The following is a 26,991-nucleotide window of genomic DNA, read 5'->3' on the forward strand; positions in this document are numbered from 1 at the left end:
GGGTACTTAATTAAAACTAATGAACCGCGTTGTTCATTACAAGCTTTACTTGGAGAAATGTGTGCTTCTGAACGGTCCTGTCATCATGATTGTTGTTGCCATCCTGTAAAGCTCAGCAGGAAATTCTAGGCATGCTTATTTAACTATCAGGGCTTCTTAATTAGGTTTGAATATGCTTCTGTTTTTAGAAGGCCCAAGCTATTTCATAATGCTGGAAATAACTGTTCCTTTTCCAGTGATAACTTCCTGTCAGAAAAACAGTACCTGAAACACTTGATTAATTGGAAAGGTAAATGATCATGGTCCCATGTCATAAGTGCTTATGGTACAGGAAAAAAACATTAGGTGTGACCCGTACCACCATTCATCATAGAAAGAATTTCAGAATCGCAGTTGCATTGAGAAATATAGGGAGAAGTGCACCTTCTCAATTTTCTGCAGGAGTGCATGCATTTGTATTGAAACGAGCACCTTATGAACAAGCAAAGGCAGGTGCAAAATCATACAGTCAAGTGGAACTATTTTTTTTATCATTATTTGTGACCATCTCTGGCTCACATAGAAGATAAATCTCTTTGATCTGCACTCTTCTTTCCAAGTACAGTGGTACCTCGGGTTACATACGCTTCAGGTAACATACGCTTCAGGTTACATACTCCGCTAACCCAGAAATAACGCTTCAGGTTGAGAACTTTGCTTCAGGATAAGAACAGAAGTCGTGCTCTGGCGGCGCAGCAGCAGCGGGAGGTCCCATTAGCTAAAGTGGTGCTTCAGGTTAAGAACAGTTTCAGGTTAAGAACGGCCCTCCGGAACGAATTAAGTACGTAACCAGAGGTACCACTGTAGTGGAAAGTACTTTCCTGTTCATATTTTCATGTGCTGAACAGTTCAGTGTTCAGAACTCCCATTGTTCTAGGCGCATTTTGCGACAGGGAATTTCATTAGTACAAGAAGTTTCTGAGCTCTGGGTGCAGCGCCCAAGATTTCAGATTAAAACTGCAGAGTGGAAGGAAAGGAGTGCCCTTTTCTGCCTCCTCACTTCCAGCTACTCTCTGAAGACAAGAGAAGAAACTCTCTTAAGAATATTAGGGGGCGAGCAGGAGAAGGACTAGAGTCTAGACCATATGAAAAATGAAGCTGCAGTTCATTCATTTTCAACTTTGTATTCTTATGAAAAAGCACGCCTAGACATTTCGTTGTTGCGCCCATAACCTAGGTTTAAGGTGCCATTTAGCTCCTAGAAACTTAACACTGGAACACCTGTGCTATATCAACAAAGCCTTTTACTACGACCATACGCTGATTGCTAGATCAGGGTGAATATTTTGAAGATCGCTGTCACATGTAGATGCAACAAGACACAGTTAAGAAAAAAATAAGGTAAAAAATAACGGGATATGAACCTGATAAATGAAGTAAGGTGAACATACAACAATGCACTCTTGGAAGCCCAGCTAATTTGCTGTCTCTTAACTGGGCAGCTACCTTGTTTTCTAGAGGCGCTTTCCCCCTTACAAAAAGACACATTTTTGGACCCTGATAGCAAATTGTGAAACACACCCAAGCGTGCCGAGTTAAAATTGACTTACCACTTTCTGAAAAATGTGAAGCAATCTGTTATGGTTATCAAATCAGGCCTTCAGTTCTGTCATCTTGAATCAAGGTGTGCAGGTTCTGTAAAAGCTTTCAGAAAAGCACTTCAGGGCCAGTTCTCCTTTAAAACATTGCAAAACAAATACAGTATCCATTACGATTGCTGATTGTGCTTGCAATGTACTTTGTGAGCTTTTTAGCAAAACTGAAACAGGAAAACAAATTTTGGAGCTGCTAGCCCTCCCCAGAGAGAAAAAATGTTTGTGTACAACACAATTCTGTTTTGAAATTAGAAGCTTAAGTTATTGCTACCTTTTATTTTAAAAATTAACCAGTTAACAAACTGAATCAAGTACAGGGGAATCATCAGAATGCACAGCACTGTAGTACAGTATGTTGATTTGGGTTGCTGGTTAGCAACACGTTATTCAAGAAAGACTGTAAGTATAAATGACTTTGGACTAATGTTTATCTTACCAGAACAACGTGGAAGCTTTACTTGTTAAAAGGGTTTAGGTAACTGAGATCAGAGACGTTCCATTGTACTGCTAAGCGTAACGTGGGAATTGGCTCCTAAATGGCATGCCCATGTTCCACTGCCCCCTATTGTAATTCTGAAGCCCTACATCGGGGTTCCAAATTGTGTTTTGAGCCTACAAACTGATGTCAGCCTCTCAAGTGCACCTAGGAGGTGTGCAGACTAAGGCTGGGAGATAACCGGTTTTCAGCATTGTGATACACCACCAACTAAACATTGCAATACAGTCGTACCTTGTGTTGCGTTCGCTGCGGGTTGCGAACGGCGCGGGTTACGAACGCGGCAAACCCGGAAGTGTTTACTTCCGGGTTTTGCTGCACGCGCAGAAGCGCTCTGCGCGGTCTGCACATGCGCAGAAGCATTCTGTGCAGGTTGCGCCTGCGCAGAATCGTGATATCGCTGCTCGGGCTGCAGACTTTTCGGGGTGCAAACAGCACCCCGGAACGGATTGTCTCCGCAACCCGAGGTACCACTGTATACTGATAAATCATAATGTCTGAAATAAGGATAGAGCTATGTAGAGGCATGGGCTGGCTTCACGATTTTTCCTGCAACGTGATTTTTGCTGGCATCTGCTCTTGTGATTTGCTGCTCCTTGCATGAGGCCAGGGAGAGCTGAGCTGAGCTGGCAACATTAACGGGCTGCAGGAATTGAGAGAAGCATTGACTGGCTTAGCCGTTTCCCCCACGTTGTGATTTTTGCATAGTGCACATACTCACACACACTGATGCACGATATATTGCCAGTTCAAAATTTAAGAAACTGATTACACATTATGGACTTCAAACCGGTATTGGATTATATATTGATATCTTGCCCAGCCCTACCTAGTGCAGACTGGGGCAATTAGTATACAATAGAGGGGGCAGATGCAGGAAGTGCAAACCCGCTCTTGCTCCAGATGTGATTGTAATCAGGTAGCACATGCCAAATATGTATGTGCTTTCTTGATGGTTTTCTCAGTGGGAGGTAGAGGTGGCGAGACAACATGGGAGACCTAGGGTGTTGGTAGCCATTTCCAATTTAAGGGCAAGGGGAAACTTTAACATTTACAGATACCGTATGTTCCAGATTAACAGTATGTGATTCACTGGAACATGGTTGAAAAAGAACACAATCCAATTGCTTCAGGTTTGATCCCATGGACTGATATGGTCAAGATTGAGCCCAGGGCTGCCAATCCAGGATAGCACTGCATCGTGTGGCCTTTGATATCCTAGGGTGTCTTAGGGCATAATGATCTTGTTCAAGATTGGCTCCCAAGGATGGCATGATTGGACTTTGCTCTAGTGCCCTAAACCTGCCTGAGGGCTGGTTGCCATAACAAAAGTGCCATTCTTGCTTTGTAAGGTGTGCCCAAGATGAAGTCTTGGCTTCCATGTCCTGTTCGTTTCAGGTTAAGGAGGTCCACAAGGTGGTGGTTTACGCAAAGGGCCCCCACCACTGCTCATGTTGCAGGATGCATGGATTGCTTTTGTTCCAAATGGAAGGAGAGAGAAAAAGGAAAAGAAGGGGGGAAATATCAAGATGTGGACATGTTAGCTTGCGTAAATTGACACATTGGGCTTGCTTATAAATAAAACCATATCCAACATCTTGAGATTTTTCTCCTTCCCCTTTTTCTGATTTATTCTGGGTGCTCGCCGTTTTCTTACTCTTTCTATAGATGGGGCTGACTGGCTTATGTGCCACAATGTGGACATTGTCACTGTGACAGAGCCACTGCCTCTTGTAGCCACGTGGTAACAGGATTGCAACAACCAGTGAAGCAAGAAAATTTGCACTGTTTATTTCTATTACAAACAGTGCATTATAGCTATGCCATCACATCTTGGCATAGCTATAATGCTCTGTATTATGATTGAGAAAGCCTGTTGAAAAAGTTTATGGATTTGTTAGCTGCTCTTAATGCACTTGGTTTTGTTTTGTTTTTAATTTGCCTCTAAATCAGTCTTCTGACAATATAACCAGGGCACGATGTATGCTACAGATCCACGAAGCATAAATATCTCAGGGATATAATTATCATGTTGTGGTGGTTTGAAAATGTTAATTAGAAGCTAACATTTGCCTTCCGAGCAGATTCCTTCTAAATATTTTATCATCCTCATGCTAGAACTTGTGGGGAGATTAGTGGCTAAATTGTAATAGCCGCTGTCTAGCATCTATAAATTGATGTAATAAGCATAGCAAAACCTAATTTGCCAAACTGTATGATATCATTATTAGTAAGTGTAGTTCATCTCATGCTTCTAGGCATATAAAGATGTATATCTGACTGGAGGAAAGGGAAAAGTTATTGAACCACAGTGACCTTAACAAAATATGCTTAGTCTCAATTCTCCAGTAGGGAGCTCTTGCGGGACCTGGGTGTTTGCCTGCATGCACATAAATGCCAGCAGTGCTTTAATAGGAACTGGTGGTGTATGTAATAGATAGTTTGCAAAGAATTAACTCTTCTTTATTCCATCAGATTAGTGACCTCTTGTTGGATTTACCCTGGATATTTTTGTCATGAAAGGCAAGTAAAACTGGCAGTTCTTCTCTGGCTCAGATTTTTACCTGAGCCAGATAAGTATTTGAGGCCTTGTAAAGTTTGCCTTTCCTTTTGAGAGAAACTTCACTGAGTCTCTGAATTCTCTTCTGAGCCTGATTTGGGATGGTTTTGTTAGCATCCTCTACACATGCAAGAAGTGCAAGAATCACAGTGAAAAGACATATGGGAGTTTTCTAAAGGATGACTCACAATGTGCTTAGGAGGAGTTATCTTGCTGAGTGAAACGCCATGTTTTACTGTCTTTGTTTTTTATGTCTTTTGTGTTTTTATATTATTATTATTATTATTATTATTATTATTTATTATTATTATTATTATTATTATTATATATTTTGTGATTTGTATACTGTAATTTTCTGTTGTGAACAGAATACAGTATACAGATTAAATAAATAAATAATATATTATTTTCCCTTATTGAGTGTAATGAACATAAGAAGAATCCTGCTGCTGAGAGACCACATGTCTGTCTCGTAATAAGACAAAGCTGCCGAATCTTAATTGCAAAAGCAAAAAATAGATTTCCTTTGCTAAAACTTCTCACTACAACTTCTCACCATTAGAATCAGGTTCCAAGCAAACATGCATATGTAGGGGAGAACTTCACACAAAGATGGTGTGTTGCTTTCTGGTTTTGCTGCAGTAGTTTTCTGATAAACGGATGACATTATTTCATGCTATATATGTATGTTGCAGGGAGTGAGTACTAAGAAAGGGAAAAAAAATCCTCTGTTGGCATATGTGAACTGGTTCCAGTCACGTGAATAGCTGTGTGCTAATTTAAGTTGACAGCTGTATCAAAATGGATTAGCGCCACCACTGCCAAACTCTCAGTTTAAACTTTCCACACATATTAAACGTGAAGGAGAATTTTAAATGCTTGAAATAATTTTACATAAGCCATTTATCTTGTTTTCCTTGAACCCTGGGAGACCCCAAGTCTGCAGATTGCCACATTGCTATTATTATTATTATTATTATTATTAATTATTATTACTCCTCCTCCACCAGCAGGTCCCAGGGTGAGTTATAGCAATTTAACATTCAGTATTCAAAACATCTAAAACAAATTACAGTCACAGAAATAGGATGGGGTCCTGAAAACACACAACACAAATATTCTAGGCCAGGGTAAAGATGTGTGCCTTCAGTGGGATATTATATTATTGTGATATTTAGGTTATGGTTGTATATGAACTACTTTGGGAGCAAGTATCATGGAAGTGAATAGAAACTACCACCAATATAGTTTTTAAAATATATATATATATATTAAATAATATTAAGTATAAGTCCCAGGGAGCCAGGAAGATGTGGGTCTCTGTGTATTGTAGATTAAGATAGAAGGTTGATAGAATATAACATTTTGTGTTTGTGTGGGTGTGTTTCTTTTTTTCCTATTCCTCTCTCTTTTCTTTCCCCTTTTATTATTTTTCTCTCTTTAGATAATAGCTTTGCTTGGTTTTTATGGTATTGTATCTTGAAAATGTTTAATAAAATTGATTCAAAATTGAAGCTGTCTCCAAGGAGACCTACATTCGATTTTTCTGTAAATACGGGGGATAGTTTTAGAGAGGGAGGAGAATAAGGTACCGGTAATAGGGCAGATTAAAGAATGTCTTAACATGTCTGCCTGGAGTGAAGGGGGAGCCTTTCATACATGTCCCATCTGAAAGGCCCTGTTTGGAAAACGTAAGAGAAAATTAATGAAAAAGTTAATGGTTCCTCTCATTTGTCTGCTTTCATCTTTGCTGTGTGTGCAGTCCCACACTTAAATATTTTGTTTGTTTGTAACATAACAACCCAGTTCAGCTCGTCTTCACCCATTGAGTGTGAATTGGCACCTCCACATTGCACCTAGGCACAAAGGTGTCACAATTTGCATAATTTTGATAGCTTGGGAAGAAAGGGTAGCATTTTTGAATGACCGATGCTGAAAGCAAGCATTTGGATGCATCAGGTTTTCTTATGATTAAGGGAGGTAATAAAACAGAACTGTCAGCCTGCCTATTGCTGACTATTGAGACCCATTTGTCCCAAGGGTCTGAACTGGGTGTCTGGACTGCATACAGTCTGGGGCCAGAATGCCTAAATCTCTTTCCCCTCCTTCTGTGAACTTCACCTTGAGATCAGGTTGAGGAAGCTCCATGTTGTGTCACACTGGTCTGGGAGGTATGTTTGACATGAAGGAGAGAACCTTTTTGTAGCTACAGTTACAGGTGGGTAGCCGTGTTGGTCTGCCATAGTCGAAACAAAATAGGAAATTCTTTCCAGTAGCACCTTAGAGACCAACTAAGTTTGTTCTTGGTATGAGCTCATACCAAGAACAAACTTAGTTGGTCTCTAAGGTGCTACTGGAAAGAATTTCCTATTTTGTTTGTAGCTACAGTTAGATTTGTAATGGTTTTCGGGTGCCTTTTTAAAAGACCTGATTATTCCAGCTGACAGTTTAGTCTGCTGCTCTTTCTGTAACTTCTTGAACTGATTTGAGGTTTTTTTGTGTTCTAGATGGGTAGTTGTTTTGGGCACCTTTGGGAGGAAAACCAGGGTATAGGTCGATGCTGGATAAATTTTTAGTTTCTTGCTCCTGGCAGCTCACCACTCACAGATACAGTTTTCATGACGTATTGAGATGGATGGATTACCCCCAGTATATGAGTGTTCCTCTTGTCTCCCTCTGCTTTAGTTTACTGTGCTGTTTCATAAGGCTTTCTCCCAGGTGTTTGCTGGTGGCATTTACAGCACTGCAGAAACCTTTGTTTAAAATCTTGTTGTCCAAAGCAGCTCTGCACAGATAGAGCCCCACTAAGCCAAATGCAGGTTGTTGGTTATCTACTGTGGTCTCCCTATTTCTGTTATCACAGGCAGGCAGCAAAAAGCAAAAGAGTTCTTAGTCTCTAGTGGGGTGAAATATGAGGCAAGGGGGGAGTATGTTCAGCTTGGCGGCTTATATGCTGTGTAGGCTTGATCTGAAGAAGCCCTTAACAACTTGGTGCCCACAAGATGTTTCAGAAGACATCTCCCAGCATCCCTGACTCTTGTGCCTGGGGCTGTTGGGAGTTGTAGTTGAAGGTTGGGGGAAGGCTGATTTTTCAACATAGTCAAGAAAAATCCATCTCATTCATAGAATGTCTGGAAATGCTGATGCCACGAGGCCCGTTTCGCATGTTACACTATTGTGAAATAATTTAGCTGTTCTGAGATCTCAAAGTAATATCATCATTGCTTTCAGAAACAGTGTGACTATTTACTTTTCAGGCACCTCAGGAGATACAGATTGAAATAACTGCCATGCTGTCCAAAATCTTAATTATGACAGCATGAATGTTTGAGATTTTCCCTCTGGCCATATATACTTGGATAACCAATTCACAGATTTGAGAAACAATATTTGGGAGACAAAGGGGCAAGGAAACAGTTGATACTATCAAAGACCCGTTTCCTAGAAAACTTTATAAAAGCTGCAGCAGGCGACGTCTTTATTGGGACCAACCAAAATTTCACAATGAGCCCAGGAAGTTCCTGAGTTTGAAAGACTTCACCATGCCACCTTGGAAGCCTTGCTGTCTTGTATTTTGTGATGCCATTGCATGTCACAATGTGGGAAAAAATGTTGGCAACAAGCCTTTTCCATATTGAGTAACATTGGACACAGGAAGGGGATGGATAAGAAATAATCTTGTACTGCAGTTGTAGCTGCCAGTAGCTGTTCTAATCACAGTTGATGGGTGTATGGCAGAAATCCCTGTAAATAAGTAGATTAGATGAATACATGAATAGGAATTTTGGGTTCTGCTAGCCATGGTAGCCAAAATGCAGCCTCAGTTTTCCGAGATAAACAGTCCTTATTTACCATATGTTTAGGATTAAAAGCAGGGAATGGGTTCCACCATTATGTCCTTATTTGAGCATCCATGAAACAGATGTGCGGCCATTGTTGATGGGCAGATTGCTGTGTAAGATGGACCATTAATTTTATCCAGTATGGATTTTGTGCTCTGAGCTTCCTGTCCCTTCAGAAGTGTCCCAACAGTGTGATTCCCTCCAAGTCAAGAAATGATTGTGGAGAATTACAGAATTGTAGACTGAATTTTCTGGCTTTATTCCCAGCAGCCCTTGCTTAGGCCAGAGTAGGCATATGGCTTATTCCAAGTGAATTGAATCTGAATGTTGTATTTTTAAAATTTTGTATGTATTCTTCCTCTGTGTGTATATTATTGAAGGGTGGCGTACAAATTCCTCAAATAAACACAAACACATGTTGTTGTCTTTTTTTTTTTAATAACTTCTTACTCAGCTTATTTATATTTTGTTTATTTATTAGGGTGATCAATGCGGGTAAAAGTACACACAATGAAGACCAGGCCAGTTGTGAAGTACTTTCAGTTAAGAAGAAAGCAGGAGGAACTAATTCCACACCAAACAAAAACTCCTCTACTAAACGGAGGTCTTCGTTGCCAAATGGGGAAGGACTGCAGCTGAAAGAGAATTCAGTAAGTTGCCGTTTCCTTCTTTAATCTGTCCACAGTGAGATGGTTGCTTCACTTGCAGAATCCTTGTGCAAGTAGTCTATGCTGCAACATTCTCTCAGTAAAACACATGTGTGTAAGCATGGCAGTTGTGGGTAGAATGGGCAATAGTTCCCATTCTTTCCAGCTTCTGGTGCTGTCTTTGATTGCTCAGGTTGTTTTGCACCCCTAAGAACAATTGTGTTGAAAATGTGGATTGACTTATAAGCTCTGGGTTCACCCCCTGAAATGCTTCCAATGATTGCTTCAGCTCATGGGCAGCTTAAAAAGAGGACCAGACAAATCCAGAGAGGAGAAGACTTATCGGCAAGACTCGCTATTGCACTCATTCCTATTTCCGAAGTTGACATTGGCACCTGGTTCACCCCTGTGAGAACGGGGTGTGGGGTTCAGATGAGCCTTTGGCAGAACTCTTCTTAGTATGATAAATAAGGGTTAGGTGATTACAGCTGGTCATGGTGGCTGCAGAGGGTGAAACTGCTTAGGATGCCCAGGTTGTAAGGCTCATTAGCTGTGAGCAGAAGCTCCTGTTCGCCTCCATGATTCACCTTGGGAGCAGTGACATTCAAAATTACGTGTGGTATCCAACTAAGTTAGACCCATTTAGTTTAATGGACATGCTCATTTAAGTCCATTGGTTTTAGAGCATCTACTCTTCAGGGTGAGCCAGTTGGCTACAGCTCTGCAGCTTCTGCTCCTGGTACATGATTTGAGGTTCATCAAATAACAGGTGCAGCCAGAGACAGATGCAGCTTCTCCCTTTCCCCAAAAGATGCCAGTTTACCTGGGGCCAACAAGAGGGAGGAGACTCTGAGCTTGTTCCCCCCCCCAAAAAAAAACTTTTGAGAAATGAAAGTCTCTAGCACTTGTAAAATGAGAGATAATAAAGCAAAATGTGTGAAATGAATCCACTCCTGCCTTTCAGTGCTTTTAGAAAATGAGAGTAAAGTCACAGCTGTGAGTGCTGTAGAGAAATTCTAGAATCGCAGGTGTGTGTGCCAGGGAAGATCCAAAAATGGCCTTAACCAGGAAGTCCCTTCTCTGAACAACGTAACTTGAGACAATGGAGGACTTGCTGGTTCATTTTGAAGCTGTCCTTTGTTTTTCTTTGGTAAAGAAGTGGTTGCTGCCCAGAGAAAACAATCAAGGAATTCAAGGTTTTAGTTTAGGTGTCCCCACCCAAAACCGAAAGTTGGCTGCAAACACAGGAGATTATTTGCTCTTTCTAACTGATTTAATTTCTTTCAGAAATGTGATTCCCCCTCTTTTGAGTATGCAAACATTAAAAGAATTGCCACACACGTCCAGCCCATTTTAGTATATCCATATATGGGGGGGCATTGCGGCAGAGAGAGAGCATGGGCTATGTCACCCCTCCAATATAGCCCAATTTTGTTATACAGTGGTAGGTGGATTGAGGGTGGGAGGACTGAGAGAAGAGTGTACGACAACCCTGAATCGTACACTCTAGTCTCTTGGCTTTTTTAAAAAAGGAAAATGTAGTAAAACAACAACTGGCTTTGCATGGTTTAGTGGTAGCACTGCTGCAGATCAGGGCTCTTCTGCCTGAAAGTTCTTTGACAGGCAGAGATTCAACAGGTTAAGTCATTTCTAGTATAGAAATACAGTTACGGAAAAGTTTTAATTTGCTGACCTCACTGTCAGACATCTTAGTTCATTTAGTTTCAGTCCCTGTACCTCAGTCGCAAATGAGAACACAATTTTGCCTAGAATATAAATCATCATATGCAAATCTGTGCCCTCTTCTGCTTTAAACCCATAAAATCTTGCTCACACACCTGTTTCTCTGCGTTGTAGATTTTGTGAAGGAACTTCTTGTCCTCAAATAAGATTCAATAGTCTTAAGTTAGACTTGAGCATACAAATGTTAAACTGTACTTTGGCTGTTCCATGGTTCATTTCCCAGTTCTCTGGGTGCCTCATTTGAAAACCGGTTAAGAATTTAATATATGTATAGATGATAACATGCTTTGAAATATATAGCCCGAGTTTATTGAGCTTCAGTGTTTCAGAAGAGATTAGCTTTAAAATATGATTGCTGCGAAACGCTTGCTACTAGAGGGCAGTCTTGTTCCAGAAGCTAGCCCATTTCACTGGGCTCCCTTTTTAAAAGAATCTGAAGCTGGCCTTCCTTGTGTGCCACATTAATGTGTGGTAGTAGCACAGAAGTGAGACATTTCATTCTGTGTGTCTTGCTGAGATATTGTTGCATCTCTCAAAACTTATTAAAGCAAATGGATAAAAACCTGAGGGTTGCAAGCACTTAGGAGAAGTCTCCCAGCATCACATCAACTTGCAGACAGCCTCAGAAAGATTTTGGGGGAAAATCTAGTAGCTTGGAAATGTACTGGTGTACTCCTTAAAGCAATTTTAAGTACTGTGACATGTGCTTTTTTCTTAATTATCACACACACACACACACAAAACTGTATTAGTTACAGGTAGGTAGCTGTGTTGGTCTGCCATAGTCAAAACAAAATAAATAAATAAATAAAAAATCCTTCCAGTAGCACCTTAGAGACCAACTAAATTTGCTCTTGGTATGAGCTTTCATGTGCATGCACACTTCTTCAGATACACTGAAATAGAAGTCACCAGACCCTTATATATAGTGAGAGAGTGAGGAGGGGTATTACTCAGAAGGGTGGTGGGAATGGGTGATTGGCTGATGGGTGTGGAAAACCTGTTGATTACTGTTAACGACTGCAATTAGTCCTCTCTTTGTTCAGCCAAGCTTCAAATTTTGGATTTTACTGTTTGTTTGTTTTTGCGGCTAATAATCTAATGTTTATGCATAGTTATCAAATATCTGATTGATCTTGTTTTGTCTTGGGTTACTCCAATCTTGTTTCATAAAATGAGGCTTGTGTTTTTATTTTTGGTCATAACCTGCTTTGAGGGCCTTGGGTGGAAAAGCAGCGTATGGATCTAATTGTAAATGTAAAATGAAATTGTGCAATGAATTGTCACAGGCCAGGGGATACTTGGTTAGATGCATGCAGTGAGTGTTTATTCATATATATTGAACTATGCTCAGAAAATCAAACCCTGCATGCAGGGTGTGAGTCTTATTGACCTTATTGCGGTTTAGTTCTGAGTAGACCTGCCAGTTAGCAGGGATGCGGGTGGCGCTGTGGTCTAAACCACTGGGCCTCTTGGGCTTGCCGATCAGAAGGTTGGCGGTTTGAATCCGCACAATGGGGTGAGCTCCTGATGCTCTGTCTCAGCTCTTGCCAACCTAGCAGTTTGAAAGCACGCCAGTGCAAGTAGATAAATAGGTACCACAGCAACGGGAAGGTAAACGGCGTTTCTATGCACTCTTGTTTCCATCACAGTGTCCCTTTGCACCAGAAGCGGTTTAATCATGCTGGCCACATGACCCGGAAAGCTGTCTGTGGACAAACACTGGCTCCCTTGGCCTGAAAGCAAGATGCGTGCCACAACCCTATAGTCGCCTTTGACTGGACTTAACCGCCCGAGGGTCATTTACCTTTAGCTTCCCTATAAAATACTTTTATAAATAAAATAACACAAATGTGTCACTTAATTATTTTTTTAAAAAACTATCTGGTGGCAGATTTTTAGGTTTTCCTGTGGCAGAACCACAGCGAAACTGGTTATTATTTCTGGGTGTCCTATCTCAGTGGTGAAATACAAAGGGAACTAAATGACTATAAATGACCAGCACTTAAAACAGATCTTAACATGATCGAGCCATCCTTGGAATTGGGAATTGACATTGGGAAATGCATTTGTTCATGGCTGGAGCCACTCTTGAAACCCCATTCATTTATGTTTTTTTTATATATATATATAATACTTACGCAGGAATCGGACGGCGTATCTTTCCACTACTGGTCGTTATTTGATGGGCACGCTGGATCTGGGGCGGCTGTCGTAGCATCAAAGCTGCTTCAGCATCATATTGCAGAGCAGCTGCAGGAGATTGTGGACATCCTGAAGAACTCGGCCGTCCCTCCCCCGACCTGCTTGGGGGAGGAGCCAGAAAGCATGGCTGCTAACACCCGAACTCTAACCAGAGCAGCCTCCTTACGGGGGAGTGTCGGCGCCCCGGGATCACCCAGCACCCCTCCGACTCGCTTCTTTACAGAGAAGAAGATATCTCACCAGTGCCTCATTATGGGGGCTATTGAGACAGCTTTCAGGGAAATGGTAGGTGTCTCTTCTGTTGTGCTTAGTAATCTATTGGTAGGATCCTTCTCTGTTGTTTTGGGTACAGCTGGGGGGTGGGGAGGGGGAATTGACATGCCGACGTCAGCACATTTAATAAGTCTGTCTGCTAAAGATAAACTAAATGCCAGTCTTCTTAATAGTATTATTGGGCTTTTACTGGCAAAATGAACCTCCACTAGAAACCTGCGTAACGGTCCTAATATGAGTAATTGTGGGCAGACAGTGTGTGCCTTCAGTGTCACAGGTGAGAGCTTCCACGTTGCAGTCTAAAAGAGGGCACAGAACACTGGTTTAGAGTTAGGCGACAGTCATGATCCATGTGGCAGTGGAGGGCAAGCAGGTGGCAACTATTGCAGTGGTGCACCCAAGAATCTGTGACCCGACTCAGTTAACGTAGACCTGTTTTTCTTTGCTGGGCCTATGGTAGACTTCACCGGAAGAGCCCTAAGTTGATGACAGAGTATAACCAGAGTGTATAGCCAGTAGCTGATGCATTGCATCACCTTCCCCAGTGCGAATGTAACGCTGACTTCATAAAATCATGATTTGTACTCCATAACTAGTTTTGTGAACTACTGTTCCTGTGCCTCATCTCTCCTTTATAGACCACTTTCCCCCCTTCCTATGTTAACCATGTTACATTGTGTACCATAGCAAACCATGGTTCCTTCATAAACCATGGTTTGGAGTAGATTTGCAAACTGACTATGAGTGAAGCACTGCTCCCTCTTTCCCTCTTGCTCTCTCCTTCTCTCTCCCTCTGTTTTGTCTTGGAATGTATTTGTGTGAGAAGCTAGAAATGTTTATTTTACACATGGAAGCTATGACAAAATGTTGCCATTTTCCCGTTAGCCAACCATGCCCCTCTCTATGACACTCCATTCTGTGCCATCTGATTTGTTGTTTCTCCCTCCTCTGGCCCTAACGATCAGTCGGCATTCTGTAGCCACTTAGGATTCTCAGTCCTCATAAGACTGTTTTTGGGTGTCTTTCCATCTGGGGTGGTTAAAAAAAAAATTATTTCTGAAAACCTTCAGGTTCCCCCAAACCTGCTGTTAAATTCACAGTCACCCATGAACTTTGGAAATATAGGGAATGAATTGGGTTCTAATTAAACGAGTTAACATTAATTTAGGACAAAGTATGGAGACTAATCAGATTCTGAGATTGCATTTGCAAGTCGTATTGGTCACATGTGTTATGGTGGAGAAAAAAACGGCCCTTTCTTTGTACAGACTTTGTGGGATTTTTCCTCCTTTGTGTCCACTGGCTGCTAATAATTAAATTGTTCTCAGTAACTATAAATCATTAAATTGTTTGATAATTACTGTTCTGATCATCTCCATGGGTTACATCTTTTGTGGTTTTCCCTTCTTTGATACTGCTTCAGAAGCCCTAGAGAGACCCTGTTGTTTAAAAATAATTGGGGCTGAAAAATAATTGAGGGCAGAAGCATGAATTAGCAAGATAAAATTAAAAGTTGTTTAAAACATTCATATTGATTAAACATGAGAACCAGAATATTACTGAACTTATGTAGAAAAAAAATTGGTTTCACCAGATGAATATAAAAAATAAGTTAATGCTTGGAAACCCCTTGGTAAAAATGTTAGTTTTGCATTTTAGGTTTTCTTGCATTCACACCTACAGGAATGTGCAAAGCAAGTGCAAAACCTTGAGAATCTTATGCCCTTTTTAAAATGGGCAGTTTCTAGTCCGTACAGTTGGATGTGTTTGAGAAATCCACAGGTTTGATTCAGAGGTGGCTTGCTTGAGTAGAAAGGGACTTTTCTGACCCATGCAAGTTGGCCCCATGATTTATATTGCCTTCTTCTGCACACATTGATGTGTGCAGTCTTCTGTCACTCTCCTTGCATGCTCCATGCTCAGAACTGGCATCTTGGAGGTCCCCAAGGGCAGCAGTTGAAGAGGAGGGATGTGGGAAACCTTGTCTTATGAGAAGAGTTCTATCTGTGTTTCTTTGGGTCCACGCTGCAAGTGGTTGCCCAGACCCAACTAAGGCATCTCTTCCTTGCTAGATTGTTGCCTGTAGTTCCAGTCTCAGTCTGAAGCATTTAGTCACATCGCTTTCCATTGGATGTGCGGTCCTGTGTGTATTTGGATATGTGCTCTCATCCATGTTTTTTAGGCAGTTTGTCTGTACATTTTGTTTATGTACAGATAGAGCTGGATAGGGCCAGTAAATGTAAAAAGCTCCATTATTTACGGAGCTTCCTGACAAACCCACCACTCTGCCCCTGCGGCACTAATCTCCTACCTCCCGTCCATTACACTGCCCTTCAAAGGGTAAACAAAACGTCACTTGGTTTCTTGAGTTCAGAATAAAGCATGCAGGATCTGTAGGGACACAGGAAGCTGCCTTTATATGCCGATGTCAGGCCATTGCCCATCTAGCTCAGTATTGCCTACGCAGACAGGCAGCAGCTCTCCAGGGCTCTCTCTCCCAGCCCTGCCTGGGATTGAACCTGGTGGGGGGAACCTGGTATGTTCTGCATCCAGTGTGAACACTGAGCTATGGTCCTTGCTTCGCAAATGAATGCTGTGTGCTGATTTTACAGTGGTACCTCGAATTACAGACGCTTCAGGTTACAGACTCCACTAACCCAGAAATAGCACCTCGGGTTAAGAACTTTACCTCAGGATGAGAACAGAAATCGCGCGGTGGCAGCGCGGCGGCAGCAGCGGGAGGCCCCATTAGCTAAAGTGGTAATTCAGGTTAAGAATGGACCTCCAGAACAAATTAAGTTCTTAACCCGAGGTACCACTGTAATTGGATTTGGATGTAGGAAGCTGCCTCTTTCTGAATCAGCATTGCCCACACTGTCATCTCATACAACAGTGCAGCAGCTCTCTAGGGTTTCAGACCAGGGTCTTTTGCAGCCCTACTTTGTAGGAGATGTCAAGGATTGGAACTGGTACCTCTTAACATGCTACTGCACTACCATGCCGAATTTCTTGATTTACTTTGCGTATCAATATGCAGGGGATTTGATCTTCACTAGAACCATCTCTGAGGGACGTGGGTGGCTCTGTGGTCTAAACCACTGAGCCTCTTGGGCTTGCCGATCGGAAGGTCGGTAGTTCGAATCCCTGCGACGAGGTGAGCTCCCGTTACTCGGTCACTGCTCCTGCCCACCCAGCAGTTCGAAAACACGCCCAAAAAAGTGCAAGTAGATAAATAGGTACCGCTACGCTGGGAAGGTAAGCGGCGTTTCCGTGTGCTGCTCTGGTTTTGCCAAAAGCGGCTTAGTCATGCTGGCCACATGACCTGGAAGCTGTACGCCGTCTCCCTTGGCCAGTAAAGCGAGATGAGCACCACAACCCCAGAGTCGTCTGCGACTGGACCTTAACAGTCAGGGGTCCCTTTACCTTTAGAACCATCTCTATATAGAAGTGCTGCAAATCCTATATACATCTTATTTTAACACTGGTGAATTTTGAAGAGATTAGATGTAAAAACACATACAACTAGAAAAAATATATACCCAGTTTGCATAGTGCCATTTATCAGAGTAACAACTTTGGATGCAGTGAGTTCGGTCTGCCTTTCTGTTGTATGAGATGACTTTAAGCGTGCACAGGAACAAAACCGTATGCAGCAGTATTTCCTTGTGGATCATGTTCAAATGTGCATGTTTTTCTTTTTCTTTTTAAAAAGGTATTAAAAATAAATTCGGCTAATAATAAACCATTTGACTCATCTCCAGATTGCTTCTCCATGCTGAATTTAACAAAACGTACAATAAAAATATTAAAGCAGTGGGGAGATAAACTTAGTGCGTTTGTGATATGAACAACTTCACTAGCTTTTGAGGGCTTTGTTACTTTTATACCTCTGTGTTCATCAAACACGACGAATACTGAATAGTAAATAGGTTGTCTGGAGGAGCCTGAAGTGCAGTTCACACTTGAGCCAGAAGGTGGCCTCGTTGGGCAGTTTACCAGTACATCTTGCTCCAGCTTGTGCCTGTCACAAAACCATCACAGAAATTCGTAGAGCAAATGGGATTGAGCCCTCAGTGCTGAACTGCACAGAATCTTATTTGTGACAGATGCCATTAGCATCACAATCCATATACCCTGCTTCAGCCCACTTGGGGAGCGCTTGCTGCCAAGTCCTGCCGAGCAATCCTCTTAAATTTCTCATGTGCAAAATAACTTTCCTATTGCTCTACTTAACCTGGTGCCTACTGGATCTAAAAGCATGATTGTGGGGCTTGGTTGTCAATAGGAATTGTGTGTCTTATCTCTAGTTGTCATGGCTGCTGTTTGTTACTGTGTGTTGCCCTCAATACATTTATTTTCCACAAGGGGATTGGGAATGCCCTTCTGGGGCAAGACTTGACCTGAAAGGGGAATATGTAGCTAAGGGCCAGGGGACAAACCACTAGCCAGCCTTTCCTCCTGCGAGAAGACTAGTCTTATAATTAGTAACATTAAATGGCAGGTGACTAATGGCAATTGCTAAACAAATTGGCTGTTTTTGATATGTGGAAAGCAATGCGGTTGGTTTGTCTTCGGCGTGTTTTGATCCAGCCTCTGAATGCTCCACATTATAATGACAAACGGCCTGTTTCAGGGTTGTTGTTTTTTCCAGGGCATTGAAAAACGAAATGAATAGATCCCACTGTATTTTTCAGGGGCCTGCAAAAAGGACGGCAAGTGTGATCTTCTTTGTGAGGAAATGTATTTGTCTCCCATTTGGCAATGTGCTATGTGTACACAACTTGGCTCTTTTGGCAGCCGTTCAATATTGATACTCTTGCTAATGTTATGCATTCTGTTCCCTCAGCTATCTTAACAAGATTTTTTAAAAAAGAAAAGAAAATAAGCAAAAAGGCTGGATATGCACATTTGGCACACGTACAGTATTTTTCCGTGTATAACACACACACACACACACACACACACACCCTGTATAAGACGCCCTCTATTTTTGGGAAGTCAAAATTAAGAAAATACACTCAGCACTATCCGTGTGTAAGATTACTCCAATTTTTAAACATTATTTTAATGTAAAAAAAAACCTAGTCTTATACACGGAAAAGTACGGTACAAGTTTGTTAATGTGCAACATAGGTTCGCAACCTGGTGCCCTTCGGACACGGACTGTAATTCCTGTTATCCCTCACCATTGGTCATTCTGACTGGAGATGATGGATACCATAGCCTACGTCGCCTTGAGAACACCATGTTGGATGCTCCAGCTTGGAAGTAGCTCAGAGCTGGTATTGATTTTTTTTTTTTATAGCAAAATTCAGAAGTGATTCCCTGCACATGGCAGATTCTATTGACACAAGCAACTCCCTTCAGGGGTGGGGTGGGGAATCAAGTATAAAAGGTACAAAGTTTTCAAACTCTTTCTGAAGTCTGGCTAGTCTGCTTTTTTTTTTTTTTTTTTTGCATAAGTAACATTAAAAAAGTGAACCTCCGCCTGCAGCCTAAAATGGTACAGTCCATTTTGCCACTTCATTCCCAACCCTTTCTGCAGTATATGCAATGGTTGAAAGTGTTTAAATGCATCTCTGGTCATGAAAGCTTAAGTTATGCTTTCCAGTTGTATTATGTGTGACCATTTGTTGGTCAGCATTTGACCAATTGAGTTGGAAATTTTGCATTTCAGTTTTAAAAAAAAAATGTTTTTCATTTATATGGCATTTGAATCTCTCCTCTCTCTCTCTCTCTCTCTGTGTGTGTGTGTTTTCTGAGCTGTCCAGAGGGCTCCTCCTGTTATATAAACGGAGTGAATAAGATAATAACAGCAAACCATTGCCCTTGTGGTGAGGTGTGCCTTTCAGAAGTCCACCTGTTGTGCAGTTAAATTTTTATTTCATACTTCGTGGGGAATTATCGTTGTTTCTAAACTCAGGGTAGGAATGACTTGCTTTGGGGGCCAAACTATATAGAAATTGAATTTTAACTGTGTTGAAATACAGTTTTTATTATATAAATAGCAAGGTACTGTGGATAATTTGTCTGAAATGTAAAGAGCAGCTGCTGAGAGACTCTTTTGGTTGGCAACATGGCAGGGTGAGAGGGTGCTCAGGCTCCAACCAATGCCTTTTGTTATGTAAGCTTTAATCGCATTGCCTCCAGGCTGCCTCTTAATTGTGGATGACCCAACATCCACAAAGTACTTCATGCTCTAAAGCAGGGGTCCCCAAACAAAGCCCCGGGGCCCAGATGTGGCCCAATCGCCTTCTGAATCCGGCCCACGGACAGTCCAGGAATCAGCGTGTTTTTACATGAGTAGAATGTGTCCTTTTATTTAAAATGCATCTCTGGGTTATTTGTGGGGCATAGGAATTTGTTCATATTTTTTTCCAAAATATAGTTTGCCCCCCCCACAAGGTCTGAGGGACAGTGGACCGGCCCCCTGCTGAAAGTTTGCTGACCCCTGCTCTAAAGACAATACCATGGAAGTGGTTGGTATGTTGTGCAGAGATCTGAATATTCTAGTGACTTTCTTGAAGCAGTTGCTGGCTTAAATGTGGGGATGATGGGAACTATAGTCCAAAAACAGCCAGAGACCCAAGTTTAGGAAACCCTGTTCTAGAGTGTGAGAATGTGACTTGGCTTGAGTGTGTGTGTTTGTGTTTCTTTCTCTTTCCTTTATTATACCTTCCTGTGTATAAGGCTGCAATCCTAAACTCACTTACCCGGGTGTAAGCCCCATTGAATTTATAGGACTTATTCCTGAGTTGGCATGATTAGGCTTGCAGCTTTACCAAATTTCAAAATGGTTCCTCTTGCTATTGGTTCTCCTTCTGCGGTTTCTTACTTGCCTAAAACAGGTGTGTGTGGTTATACACATGGCTCCAGAGCGAGGTAGTAGAATGGACCATACCACTACAGTCTACAGGAAGAGGGAATTGCATTCTTAGATGTTTCCCAGTGTAGAAGTTGTAATAACAGAGCTGGGCTGCGTCCATGAGGCAGACTGAGGCAGCTGCCTCAGGTGGTGGAATCTAAGGGTCGCCTCTTCGCGCGCCCCCCTCCCTGCTGCCGTTGGAGGAGAAGTGAGGAGAAGTAGCTGCTTCCCGTGAGATCTCACAGGGTTCTTTCAAGATCTTGCTGGAACCCAGAAGCCACAGCTGTGTGACCCCAATAAGTGAGGCTTCAACAGGGGCAGCAGGTGTGGGCAGATGGCACATGTGGGCTGCCATCTTCCCATTTTGCCTCAGGTGGCAAAACTGGATGGGCAGTCTCTAATAGTAGCAAGAATGATGATGATAATAATAATAATAATAATAATAATAATAATAAATGTCCTCACTAGCGGAATTAATGCAGTCCACTACCCTGCTTCCATTCTGCTACACATGCAGACTGGGCTTTCCTTTTGTTCTGTCCATGAGGTAATTGCTCTTTCTTGTACTCCTCTGCCTTTTCCCTGTCAGCTTCTTGCTGCATTCCTCAGTCTCTGGTCTTCTCTGCTATGTATCAAACATTTGTTATAACTTCTTTGATTTTTCTGAAGCGCCTGAAATAGAAAATCCAGCTTTGTCTGCTTTTCTATATAACTATGCTTCAGACGGTGTTACCGCTCACCTGGAAAAGAAAGGCAGTATGTGGTTCTATGCGTTAAATTGTGACAGGTTCTCTCTTTTTTTATTCCTCAGGACTTGCAGATAGAGCGAGAAAGGGCTGTGTACAATATATCTGGCGGCTGTACAGCCCTCATTGTGATGTGTTTGCTAGGAAAGCTCTATGTGGCAAACGCTGGCGATAGCAGGTAGGCACAATTCTTCACGTTTCTTGCTAAGTTAAGAACATATAAGAAAAGAACCACAGGCCCATCTAGTGTGGCATTCTGTTCTCACAGTGGCCAATCAGATGCCTATGGGAACACAGCAAGCAGCTCCTGAGCAGAACTGAGCTCTCCTCTCAGTAAGCGGCAGCTACCAACCTGCTGGAAGCTAGCCTTATGACTCAGTCCTGTCTGGTGAATGTTAAAATATCTAACCCATCATCTGTCAAGTTCATTGGTGTCAGGAGTCCTGGAATACAGCAAATCTAGATGAGATTTTTCCTGCTGCGGGGATGGAGGACAGGAAAGTTTTTCCTCAAATAGAAAGCAAGTGTCCTGTTATACAATCCAGGATACATTAAAAAAAAAACCCAACGAGGTGGCTTCTTTTGAACCTGATTAGTAGCGCTGTGGGTTAAACCACAGAGCCTAGGGCTTACTGATCAGAAGGTCGGCATTTCGAATCCCCACGACGGGGTGAGCTCCCGTTGCTTGGTCCCAGCTCCTGCCCACCTAGCAGTTCGAAAGCACGTCAAAGTGCAAGTAGATAAATAGGTACAACTCCGGTGGGAAGGTAAACGGCGTTTCCGTGCGCTGCTCTGGTTCTCCAGAAGCAGCTTTGTCATGCTGGCCACATGACCCAGAAGCTGTACATCGGCCATTAACGCGAGATGAGCGCCGCAACCCCAGAGTCGGACACGACTGGACCTAATGGTCAGGGGTCCCTTTACCTTTAAGAGCTAATGTGACCCTTTTTTATTCACACATTAAATGGTGTTAGCTCATTCTTGGCTTTTGACATATAAAGGCAACTGGTTTATATGGTCACAATCTATATCTGAATCTTATCCAAAGTGTCTTATTTTGTGTTCTTGGCAAACGTCTCCTTTCCTGAGATGGGTGGAGGAGAGTGCTTTCCAGTATGTTCTTTTTCAAAGGGGTTGATATCAAGGTCAAAGCATTGATTTTCTGTCATTCGGAAATTGCATAAAGAAATGCAGGCACCAACCTCAGCAATGTTCTCTCAGCCTTTCTTCACCTACTGCAGCATTGCTGTTTACTATTCTGTTAATGTTTCAGCAGCACCTTACAGTGCTAGGCACAATGCACTATAATGCATGTGCATTATAAACTCTAGACTAAACTATTGCTGTTACAGTAAAGAATTTACAGCTCTGCTGTAATAGCTGTTACACATCTGTAGCCAGAAATTTGTCGTTTTGGATCAATATACAATCCAGCCCCTCTTGCCTTTTTCTAATTACCGGTAGTAACTTCTCCTTTGAATATTTTACTTATCTGCCTCTTTGCACCATTATTTCCTCAGCCACGCTTATTGACCCATTGCTTCAGTATGTGGATCTTGTCCTTCAATAGGCAGAATGTTTTTTGAGAATTCTGTGATGTCACAGCAGCTCACATGGTGATTGGAGAGGGGGCTTGCAGATCCACAGGGTAGTGGTGTAGGATCATGGGAGGAATGCAACTCTAGTGCTTTTCACACAGCAGGAGCTATGATATGGTGTCACTGCTTTTGCCTGGGCCCCCGTGTAACTCCCAAAACAAGGATGCTTGCTTGGTGAGTGGATGTGTTCAAGTGCCAGGGAAGATAACCAGTTTTCAGGTGGAATCCAGGAATGCAGATGACACACAGCAAACACTGTCACTTCTTTACCTCCCACTATTGCAATGTATTCTAGGAGAATGCTGTTTGTAGAGTAAGCATAAAGGCTCCCTTCACATCCCTAGACACATGGGTAGCTGATTTGCAAGCTGCTCGTGCTTGAATTCAGAACAAATTGATTTTCAGCATTGCTTGCATTGCTTGACAGGTATGTCCTAGCCTAGCAAACTGTTTGCTGGCTTGCATACTCATTTGCTTATCTGGGCTTGTCTCCGTCCACTGCATCTTTTGAGGTATTGAAAGTGTGTGTGGGGGGGGGGATAAAATAACTGGAGGCTACTATGATTAGACACTGGCTTCATTCCATCCCTCCTACCAGTTCCGCCCTTGCTTTGCACCTGCCAACTCAAAACTGTCCACTCTTCTGGTTTAGCACTCCAGTGAAGAAACAAAAAGAATAATAATCTCCCATTAACAAACACATGAAACAAAAAAGTTGTCCTTACTTATGACTGGTTCATGCATAAAACTCTGTTTACATGTCCAATAGCATAACCATATATTAAAATAAACAAACAGAGAAGTTGTGTGTGTGTGTGTGTGTTTGTGTGTGGAGGAATTGGCCCTATCTATGGGGACTCCTATATCCATTTTTCATGTGTGCACCTGCTATTTCTCCAAGTTACCACAATTTATTGAGATGCCTTCCATCATTCCCCTATGTGGTCATTTGGGTTCATGTGAGATCTTCTCCACACAGGTGTGTGGTGCTGTCACACCTGAGGAATGCCTGCTTGGCGTTGACCCATGAAAGGGCCTTTTCATGGAAGGTTGTGGAATGCCCTCTCTGGTGAGGTGTATCTGTCTCTCTTCTTATTGATAAGGGAATTAAGAAATGGCTGAAAGACAGTGCTGGTTGAAAGAATGTTTGTCTACCTACCTACCTACTTACCTACTATTATAGATGTGTTTGCCATCCTGGGATCCTTGAGAATTAAGGATAGGATATAAATTTAATAATAATAATAATGTAATCCAAGTGGAGAAAACCAACACAGATTATTTGTTTGAACAGTGCCTCAGCCTCCATAATACTACATATTACAAGTAAGTAAGCCAGTGGTTTTTAAACCATTACTAGAAAACAGCAATGTAATTGTTTGTTTAAGGCAGTGGTTTTCAACCAGTGTGCCATGGCTCCCTGAGGTGCCTTGAATGATGGTCAGGGGTGCCGCAGGCAACACTGGCCTCTGTCCCTCCTTCCTTCCCTCCCTCCTCTGATGGCCTCTTGCGTCTCTGCCTCCCCAAGGCTTGCACAGCTGTTTATTGCATCAGCCCTGGCTATAAGCTCCGTGGGCAAAGGGTGCCTCTGGAAGGCACCTCTCTTTGGGACGGGTGGGGGGGGGGAGCTCAGAGACCAGGGGAGGCAGCGGCTGCTGCCCAGACAACTCCCAAGGACGAGGGGAGAGAAGGCTGAGGGAACACTCCACAAGGGAGGGTGTTCGAAAAAAGGTGAGAGGCTGCTGGCTCTGCGGGCAAGTAGTGACATAACTGGGTTCCTGAGCCCCACACGGGTGCCGCAGAAAGAATGTAGTTGGTTAAGGGAGCCGTGGGCTCAAAAAGGTTGGAAACCTCTGATTTAAGAGATTTTATAAACATCTAACTAAAATGACCCAGGTGGCGCTGTGGGTTAAACCACAGAGTCTAGGGCTTGCCGATCAGAAGGTCGGCGGTTCGAATCCCTGCGACGGGGTGAGCTCCTGTTGTTCGGTCCCAGCTCCTGCCCACCTAGCAGTTCGAAAGCACATCAAAGTGCAAGTAGATAAATAGGGACCGCTCCGGCGGGAAGGTAAACGGCGTTTCCGTGCGCTGCTCTGGTTCGCCAGAAAGCGGCTTTGTCATGCTGGCCACATGACCCGGAAGCTGTCTGCGGACAAACGCCGGCTCCCTTGGCCTATAGAGCGAGATGAGCGCCGCAACCCCAGAGTCGGACACGACTGGACCTGATGGTCAGGGGTCCCTTTACCTTTTTAACTAAAATGATTATTGCCAATATAGAGATAAAACCAGCAGACTTTTAAATAACAAAATTATATGCCTGGATATGCTTGCTAAAAGAAAAGAGAAGTTTTTTTAGCTTATTTTCAGCTGCTCCTTATGTTCTGTAAACAATCAGTGGATGCATTCCAGGCATGATTCTGTGTGCATATTTGGCTGCCATAGTAAGCAAACGGCTGGGGGGGAGGGAGGGAATCTATACTTGTAGCCTTCAGTTTCTTCCAACTGCTTTGGTTGCTTTCTGACCCATATAATCAAAATCTACTTATATTGACATAATGTAGTCCCCTTGCCTTATTCTGTCCATCTGCTCAGTTGCCCACTTTCTTCTTCTTTCGCAATAGACGCATATTGGATTCCTCTTCAGAGAAGCCAGATGCTTCTAGCTCACCTGCATGTTCAACTGCCTGTTGACAAAATGAGCACATCCTCCCTGTGGCTTGGAATTCATAACACACTGTCAAACAGAGTTTTCCAATTGGTTTCTCTTTGTCACTTCTTGCCAGATTTTAGTATACCTTATAAAAATGTGCAGTTCAGTGTTCTGTTTCAGATCATTTTTGGCTGAAAAGGTGTGCAATAGAATCAGGGCACGCTGTGAATACTCTTTTTAACAGGGGGAGGAAAGTTTGCTGTTGTTTTGATCATAGGAATATCAATAGGCCTAACTTTTGTCTTCCTTAAATTCATCAGTTCAGCTCAGTAGTCTTTAAAAAAAATAAGTTGTGAACCTTAGCAAAAACAACAACAAAAGTGATTGTGGGGGGGAAACCATGGTTAGCACCAGTGTTATATTAGAGATGTGAGGATCCCTTTTTAGCTGAAATAATAAATGGATCAGCAGTTATGAGCCCAAATTTGTGAACATCCTCACTGCAAAGAAGATTTAAGTTTCAAAAAGTATACTGTTTGTTCCAGGATGTGAAACATATGAGGGACTATGGCTTGGTGTAACTATGGTTAGTCAGTGCAGATGCTGTGTTTTAACTAAGCTGACAAAGAAATGAAAGGGAAAGTGCACATTTCTGAGACTGGCCCTTGATTTGCAAAGAGCTCTGCACCGCATCCAAGTCAGCAATCTGAACATGGGTGGAACAGTCATCAGGTTTGAAATATTGGAATTTATTACTTGTATCCTGGTTTCTCATCCATTAACATTTTATTGCCATCATATCCCACAAGCACAAAGTTCTTTTAAAAACAGCAACTGGAACTCAGGGCCATCGTTACCTGGGGGTGCAAGAGGTGTGGGGCACCTGGGCACCGAATTCTGGGGGGTGCTAGGTGCCCGCCGCTGAAGCCGCCTAAGCTCTTAACTATCTAGCTGGTATGAAATAATAAATTTGATCAAGCTAGAAAAACAAAATACATATAAACCTAGGTATCACCAAAATGTATACATACTGTTTCACTAAAGGACTTTCGACTTTGTGCATTCATTTACCAAAGACGGCGCTTGTCAGTCTTGGGGGAGCTGGGCGGATCTTTGCACCCCGTCAGTGAATATGCTAAAGACTCCCCTGCTGGAACTTTTCAGGTTTACCTACAGTAACTTTCTTGATGGGACTTGAGTATGAATCACACATCTTGTTTTCTTCTTAATGTAGACCAAGGATGTGTACCATATCACTCCATTTAATTGTTTGGAACAATGTGTGTCTTTTTGTAATAATAATAATAATAATAATAATAATAATAATAATAATAATATTTATTATTTGTACCCCGCCCATCTGGCTGGATTTCCCCAGCCACTCTGGGTGGCTTCCAACAAAAATCAGATACAAAAATATCACACATTAAAAACTTCCCTGAAAAGGGCTGCCTTCAGGTATTTTCTGAATGTCAGGTAGTTGTTTATCTCCTTGACCTGTGATGGGAGGGCATTCCACAGGGAGGGCGCCACTACCGAGAAGGCCCTCTGCCTGGTTCCCTGTAGCTTTGCTTCTCGCAGTGAGGGAACCGACAGAAGGCCCTCGGCGCTGGATCTCAGTGTCCGGGCTGAATGATGGGGGTGGAGATGCTCCTTCAGGTATACAGGACCGAGGCCGTTTCAGGCTTTAAAGGTCAGCACCAACACTTTGAATTGTGCTCGGAAACATACT

At 42.5% G+C, this 26,991-nt stretch overlaps 1 protein-coding gene across 2 annotated transcripts in view; it reads left to right on the plus strand.

Moving 5' to 3' along the window:
- PPM1H (protein phosphatase, Mg2+/Mn2+ dependent 1H) overlaps positions 1–26,991 on the plus strand; it is an 81,440-nt gene that overhangs the window by 21,695 nt on the left and 32,754 nt on the right. The window contains exons 1-4 of one of the 2 annotated variants that reach the window (XM_033162737.1): positions 8,348–8,436; positions 9,014–9,182; positions 13,068–13,412; positions 21,077–21,189. In XM_033162737.1, coding sequence (XP_033018628.1) covers positions 8,414–8,436; positions 9,014–9,182; positions 13,068–13,412; positions 21,077–21,189 — 650 coding nt within the window. In that variant the 5' untranslated portion in view covers positions 8,348–8,413. Of the gene's footprint in view, positions 1–8,347; positions 8,437–9,013; positions 9,183–13,067; positions 13,413–21,076; positions 21,190–26,991 lie in introns of those variants that run through there. The other variant, XM_033162736.1, reaches the window with a different exon arrangement.

Source organism: Lacerta agilis, chromosome 10, assembly GCF_009819535.1.
Source record: "Lacerta agilis isolate rLacAgi1 chromosome 10, rLacAgi1.pri, whole genome shotgun sequence".
NCBI classification, from domain to species: Eukaryota; Metazoa; Chordata; class Lepidosauria; order Squamata; family Lacertidae; genus Lacerta; species Lacerta agilis.